The sequence below is a fragment of the Hibiscus syriacus genome, unplaced genomic scaffold, assembly GCF_006381635.1.
Source record: "Hibiscus syriacus cultivar Baekdansim isolate YM2019G1 unplaced genomic scaffold, ASM638163v2 tig00111584_pilon, whole genome shotgun sequence".
In the NCBI taxonomy this organism is placed as follows: domain Eukaryota; kingdom Viridiplantae; phylum Streptophyta; class Magnoliopsida; order Malvales; family Malvaceae; genus Hibiscus; species Hibiscus syriacus.
The window spans coordinates 1183629-1191749 of NW_024063127.1; the positions used below are offsets into that span (position 1 = coordinate 1183629).

The window sequence follows — 8121 nt, forward strand, 5'->3', positions numbered from 1 at the left end:
TGCAATAAGATACCTTCGATATTTAATTATGCATCTTTTGGTACTTAATTTTTACATTTCCACAGCCTAGTTGTGTAGGTCCGTCACAGAGGAATAGTAGAATGGGTCTATTCATGGAAAACAGATAACCTGTTTTTGTGCATCTGCCGCACACGTTCAGCGAATGAGGATATTTTTAGTTTTCCTCTTTCCAACTCATAGAAAAGCTTGGCAAGTCCTTTCCTGTATCAAATATTAACACATTTGAGACAAGAGTGTAAATTGCTTTAATAAGAATGATAGTTCTTTCGAGGAATTTTTTTAAAAAAAAATGTACTTATAGGGTGTCATTCAACACTACAAAGTATTTCTAGGATAGAAGTTACAAAACCATCATTAAAGTTGATATCACCCTGTTTTACGAGAACTAGACAAACAAACTAACAAGACAAGGCCATACTACGTATTTTCCAATAAAATATTTTGTTAGTGGAACCAAAAACAAAGTCCATAAACTTCATCCACAGGGTCAGGAAAACAAATTGGATGACTGAATTGCATGTCGCATTCATGGCATAAAATGGTTTTCTGGGAATACTACATGAAATCAAAACATGTAGAGGATATTAATGGCTCATTTCCTTATAGAAAACCTGTTCCTAAAAGAAACCAAATGATATTTTCACCATCTGTTACCTGTCTGGGGAGATTGTCTTCCGATGGACAAAGAATCTGCGGTGCCCCTCAATAGTTCGTGCCATGTTATCTGAAGATGATGGAACAAACACATCGCTTTCCAAAGGAACAATGTAATCTAGTGCAGCAGTTTGAGTTGCATGCTTAGAAACTGCATTCAACTGTTCCTTTGTTGCCAGTTTCTCCTGTCATCAACAAAAGCACAGTCATGAAGGCACCACATCCTCATGGCAAATTATGCATATCGAACTATTTATAACAACGGAAAATAACAATAGCAAACCTTGGAAACTACATTTGGGAAATACGACTTGAGCTCGGAAAGGCGAGCATCACCACCATAAATTTCACCAAATGCAACATAAATTAGTGTTGATGGAGGATAACCAATAGCTCGAAGAAATATTCCCACTTCTTTGGGGTTTAGTGGACAAAAGCCACCTTTTCTCTGTTCAGTAGGGTTTATATCTTTAACCTTCCAATCTTTTGTGTTCTCCCTGGAAAGATATTTAGAGAAATCAGTATAAGCTAAAAAAAAACCTAAGCACCAAAAATATCACTTATTTTGTCCTCAAATTGGTCAATTTAGTCACATTCTTCCCCATTTTCTAGTAATTTTAACTAACAAACATAATTCGAAGCATATCAAGGATAAGGTGAAACTACATAACATTTTCCATAATTTAAACGAATTTAATACAAAATTTTGAAGTCTGTATATTGAGACTATTATCAAGTTAGTTTATTCATAAGGGTTACATGGTTAAACGTCCTGTTTTCAGTAAGACAAATTGTTAAAGAAAAGGATTCCTGTTAAGATTTAAAGTAAATGCATGAGCACATGCGAAACGTTCCCACCTCATTATTCTCAGCTCTTCAGATTCTGCATCAGTCAAACCAGAAGTACAACCAGTAAAAGCAAGCATGTCTTTTTCATAGCTTAAGTGAACTGCAATGTATTTTCCACTCTGTGTTCTTAGATGATCTACCAGTTCCTGTGGTGCCACCATCATGCATACTCAGAACATAATTTAAAAAGGAAGTCCCATAAGAGATATCTTAAATCATTCAATAATAAAATCAAACATGAATGCTGTTTGTTGTGCATATTATATTGTAGCATTGCAGGGTGAATTTTTTTATAGGATCTTAAATTCTTGCTGCCTTTCAAAAGCTTATGCCTTTTACTTCCTGTGCATGGAAGTAAATTAACAGGGGCTTAAACATCAAAGAGTATCAATTCACCTTTCCTAAGCTCTCGATGAAGGGAGGGAAGCGGAGAGCATGGTACATAGCACGACATCTCAACCTCTGCACATCAAGAGGAAGATTGTTGTTTGCGAGTATAGAATCTGATTCAACAACATTGATAACCTGCAAATGTTTCTTGTTCAGCATCCTTGGAATTAAGACTTACCATAATTAAAAGGGGGGTGGGGGGTTAAAATTTGATGCTTGGATAGCACTTAGGCAAGCTATCTATCCAATTGTCAAGACTTGTATGAGAGTATTTGAATAATTTTGCCTTGAAATTAAGCTACCTAGAAATTATTTCAGTAAATAGAATGCATTCTTTTCGACTTGGTATCAACTGCATTAAACAAAACATAACAATGAACCATATTCTGAAAAAAGTTAGACAGATTGCACACCATCATCACTGCAGATCAATCACATCTAGGAGGGTATCTAAAACAGGCCACACCCAAAAAAAATAATGCCAACGAGTATATACCTGATACTTGTTCCACAAGTGCGCCATTTCTTTGAAGTAACCCACATTAGACCAGGAAGTAAAGTGCTTTTGAGCCTGAGGAACATGTTCCAGTTCCTTTGGAAGCTCCTTAACAATCCTCACATCTTGTTGTAAAGTTGTGATGAAATGAAGCTCATCAAATATATCAGAAAATGTACTGTTCCAATCAAGATAAGAGACCTTACGTAATTACAGTAAACTAAATAAGATTAAAACAATTAAAGACTTTGATGGAGTTGAGAGGGAAACAAATGAGAATACATTGAGTCATGCGAGAAGGATTGTGTATCCAGCTTTGGAATAACTAAGACTGCAGTCATTATGTATGCCACAGCCACCATGTCCGATATCTACAAGACAAAGTAACATCCATGAAACTTGAAAGCAAACAATAAGGGATTGTAGAGCAAACAAATTCATTCAATCAAACACAAGAAACTTGAAAGCAAACAACAATGGGTTGTAGAGCTAATAAATACACTCAATCAAATACAAGTTCAAGTCGGTCAAATAGGTTATACATCGAGAGAATTTTTTTCTTAATGCACCGACTGTTAAAAGCTTACGGCAACAATAGTTATAGATCCAAAACCAAATTAAAGTGAAAAAATTAATATGCATATTACTCTTAGAGTACTGAGCATCCAACGGTTAGCTCTGACCTAAAATTTATGCATTCCATATCAACAACAAAAACCGGTTAACCCTTGGAAAAAGAACTGCACTGGTTTCAACTGAAATTGATCAGATTGTTGTTTATTTATAGATCTGAGTAACGTAGCAGTGTAGTACATTGTACAAGGCTAACATGTCTTCCATATGAGCACAATTATTAACTGCATAAACTTTTTTTTGATAGGATATTAACTGCATAAACTCCATAAAGGCTTGGAAAATTCTGTGATCAAGTAGCAAAAACTATCTTCAGCACACAATCAATTTTCGAATTCTATCAAATCATTAATCATATAATGTGACCCTGAATGTAATCAGACACATATATACGGAAAGATAAGGCAAAATCAAAAAAGAAAAGAAAGAGAGATAAGAAAACATACCGCGGTGCGAATTTGATTCAATCCTCCATTACAGTTCACTACTAAATATCGGTCAGATCCGAGTGAAGCTGACATAGCATTAAATGGAATTAGAGAAAACCAGAATTATCAATTACAAACAGAAAAACAATTAAACAACTAGGCATTGAGTAAAAGAGTAAGCACTGATCCAAAAGAAAAGGGACAGTTTTAAGTGAGCGCATGAGTGAGAGGAGAAGTAATATGTTTCTAGATTTTTACGTATATATTTGCTCGTAGGATGAGCACACGGACGTAAGCCACGGCTAGAAGGAGGGTTCCAAAGTTCTTCATCAGTTATCTGCATAACTCAAAAAGGAATTATACAAGCAATTCATCCTTGAATTTAATTTCCCTTTTTCTTAAAAAGATTTTCCGAAAATTAATTACACATTTAACAGTAAGAACAATGCTTAGATTTCTGTTTCTTAAAAAGAAAATGACCCATTTTTGAAAAGCCTCAAAGATGACTACCCATTAACAGAAACAGAAGAAAGATTGGATCACAGGCCTGAAGAGATATTGGGTTGAATTGATCATCCTCAATGTTACCAGCATTGTAGACGAAAATGAAGATGGAGAAAGCAAAGAGCAAGAATATGTAAAGAGCAATGGCTCTGGGAGATTTCCTAGAGATGAATTTGGTTGTTGTTGAAACGTTTTTCATAAGGGATGAACCTCTATGGTTAAACATTCTAACCAGTCGATCTCCGCCTACACTTTCTGTATTTCCGGCACCGGTATTATATAACTTAACAGCCTGATTAAAAAGCGGAGGAAAACAGGCTTAATATTCGGAATACGGTAAACTTAATGCAAGTTAATATAAACCGTTGGAAGAGAGAACATACCGCTGAAATCGGTTAACCTGTTCAAAAGGAAAGGTTGAGCATGGAAAAAGAATCGAATAAAAATATCATATATTTTATTTTATATTTTTGTTATTCTATTGAATAAATTATTTTTTAAAATATTTTAAAATTATTAGATCAAATTTTATTTACAAAGTTGAGTATAGTAGGACTTAATATATCCATTTATATGAAATTTTGACGTTCTTTTTCCCAATAAGGTACTTGCATATTTTGTCTGCTCTGATATGATATTTTTTATTTGGAAAATATTATCTATTTTTATTACTTGAATTTTAATTTGTAGAATTATACATTCAATTAATCATATAACATGTGATGGCATAATATTATGGATGATTAATATGGTAAAAATATTATATCATTAATTAAATGTATAATGTCACATATCATGCTTGTCGTAACCGCTTTTCGTCCGGGTACGAATTTTTATTTGGCGGGAGAAGTAAAATGAATAAATAAATAATTTTTATTTTAAAAATATTTTGGGAGTCGCCATCGACCTTTTTAGATTAGGTAGGTCAAATACCTAAAAACAATCTTTTAAAAGAGTTTTTAAGAAAACATAATTTAAAAGATAAACTAGTCTGCGTATAACCAATAAATTTTTAGTAATAAAAAGGGATTCGTGGTCGGTTACGTTTAGGGATATATTAATTTTTATATTTTTAATAAATATATAATTTTTTTTAGATTTTTATAAATAAGATATTTATTTACTTAGAAATATCATAAAATGACATCTAGTTGCTTTAAGACAGCCCATTTCTTAATGTTAAAAAATAAATAAATATTAATAAAACATTTCCCAAAAAAATAATAAAATAAAATTAATATATATATAATTTATAAAAGTAGGATATTTATTTATTTAAAAATATCAGAAAATGACATCTAGTTGTTTTAAGACAATCATTTTCTTAATATTTGAAAATAAATAAATATTAATAAGAATATGATAATATAATTCAAAATATCATAAAATATAAGTATTAATAATGTGGTTTAACCATAATTAATTAATCGGAATATCATAATGAATTATATATTGTTGAACTATGTTTTGATATAACAATTTAAGGCAAAATGGTTTTTGGACTTGAATTGAATTTACAAAATGTTTTTGGACTTAATTGAATTTTTTCAAAGTTTTAAAAGGTTTCAAAAATAATTCAAAGTCCATTAAATTCAGATTTGAGCCAAAATGCTAAAGAATGTCAAAGTGCATCCATGCACCCCTGCAGTGCATCCATGCATCCCTGCAGTGCATCCATGCACCTGCACTAGTGCATCGATGCACCATGCAGTGCATCCATGCACTCAAACACTGAATACAATTAGTGCATCGATGCATCCTTCTGTGCATCGATGCATCAAGGTTGTGCATCGATGCATCCTGCTGTGCATCCATGCACGAAGGCTGCAACGACTAGTAACAACTAGTTTATTTGAATTTAATGAAGGGGTATCGATGCACCATGATAGTGCACCGATACACCATGTTATGGTCAGCCTTTTTGAGTAGAAAAATCATCCCCAAACGGCTCCAAAACATCCCCAACGGCTATATACAACATCAAACACATTCCAAGCTATAAATACAAGCTAAGGACACTTGAAGAAAAAAAAGAACAACTATCCAAGTAATCAAACACAAGAGAAGAGTTTTTCATTCTTATTTCATATTTCTCTTGAAAATATTTTGTTCTTGTGAGCTCAATCTTGTAAACACCTACCTTAGAGAGGTTTTCTTGTTTTTTTTTTTTATCATTTTGTAAAAGGGAAAGGTTCTAGCTAATCTCGTGTAAAAGCTAGGGAAAGGTTCTAGTTTAGCCCGGAAAAACTAGGGAATTTGTAAGGTTACTCTTTGTCCTCAAAAGAAAGAACAAATTAGTGAATTTGTTGGAAAATCCTTGGTGATGAGCTAAGGTAGTGGATGTAGACTTGGTTGAGAAGTCGAACCACTCTAAATCGATGTGCAATTCTCTATCTTTTAATCTCCTTACTCCCTAAACACAAAAATTAGACCCTCTTTGCAAGCAATTCCGGTTGTCAATTCGAGCTTTCAAAAATCCCAACAATTGGCATCAGAGCCTAACTTGTTAAGAAGGTTTAACCACCTTGAGACGATCCTCGAAGAAGCTCTACCAATTCCCGACACAACAGAGAAGATGGCTTCCACCTCCGGCTCGTTCCACATGGAAGACTCCCTACCAACGGACAAGCTTCCATACTTCAGTGGAGTCAACTATCGTCATTGGAAGAAATTAATGAAGGTATTCATCCAATCCAATGATCTTGATGCATGGGAGATAATCGAGAACGGATACTCTTCTCCAAAGAAGAAGGAGAAGAAGCGAAGTGACAAAGAACGGAAGAAAGCTCAACTTAATACCAATGCCATGCACATGGTGTTGTGTGCATTTGGTCCTGAAATCTATGAAGGGGTTTCTTCATGTTCAAGTGCCAAAGAGCTTTGGAATAAGCTTGAGGAAATCCATGGAAGCATGAAAGAAGAACCAATAAAGGTGGTGTCTCTAATGGCTTGTGAAGAGCTTGAGGTATCTTCTAACTCAATTGAATTTAATTCATATACGTTTGATGAGTTACAAGATGATTTTAATAGGTTATATTCGGAGTTTGAGACCATGAACTCCAAATATAAGAAAATAATTTCAAAATTTAAAATCGAAAATGATTTTCTTTTGAAAACAAAATAGATTTTGAAAGCCAAAATGAAATTTTGAAAAATGATTTAGAACTTTCAAAAATAAAAATTAAAAATTTTAAAAAAGAAAATTTTGATTTAAAAGTTAAGCTTGAATGTTTAACAAAAGAAAAAGAAATCATTTTAAATAATTCATTTAGTTCAATAATGACAATATTCTCACATTGTCATTATCATGGTCACAAGGAACATACTTGTCCTTTAAAGAAAGGAAAACATTTTAAAAATAGACAAGTATGGGTTCATAAGTGAACAAGGGGCATTGAAACTAATGTTCAAGGATCCAAAGCAATTTGGATACCAAAATCTACTTAAATGTCTCTTATAGGTTTGTGGGAGCAATGATGATGAAAGTGATGATATTCAAGATGCTCTAGCCACACGTGAAAAAGGAATGGGTATCTTCTAAGCTTAATGCTTTTAATTTTGGTTATTTGGTTGCTCATTTATTTTTAAGCATGCATGAGTTTTGGATTTAAATGATTATGTATTGTTTTAATCTCATGTATGTTGAAAAGATGATTATGATGAACATTTTAAAGTTATATTAATTTTTAAGAATTTTTAGTTCATCATAATAAAATTTTGGTCAAAATTGGTTTTAATGCAAATGATATCTCTCTAACAATTGATATCAAATTTTCAAATACTTTGATTTTACAAATTTTAATTTTTTTACCTAAATTTGAATGTTTATGCATGTGGTTTAAATGAAAATGATATCTCTCTAACAATTGGTATCAAAATTTTCAAAATGCATAACATTTTTGGAAAACTTTATGCATATGCACTTAATTTTAACAAATGGTATTGATATCAAAATTCAACAATTGGTATTGCATAAAGTATTTTAGTCTTGGATATATTGAATTTCATGTGCTACTAACATATTTGTTATTCTTTGTAGAAATTCAATTTCTTTTTAAGTGTCAAGTTTTTAAAGCTAAATTTTGATTGGAATGCATTTATTGAGGGGGAGCTTTGATTTTTCAAATGATTTTTAAATGTCAAATT

General features: G+C 32.4%; 1 protein-coding gene across 1 annotated transcript; it reads right to left on the reverse strand.

Moving 5' to 3' along the window:
• Positions 1-525: 525 nt before the first annotated feature.
• On the reverse strand, positions 526-2437 carry LOC120165577 (O-fucosyltransferase 38-like). The gene is made up of 5 exons (XM_039175065.1): positions 2411-2437; positions 1921-2049; positions 1534-1670; positions 959-1172; positions 526-860 (listed from the first exon to the last, which is right to left on the reverse strand). Exons 1-5 carry the CDS (start codon positions 2435-2437, stop codon positions 672-674), a joined length of 696 nt encoding a protein of 231 aa, XP_039030996.1. The 3' UTR covers positions 526-671.
• Between the last annotated feature and the right edge of the window lie 5684 nt (positions 2438-8121).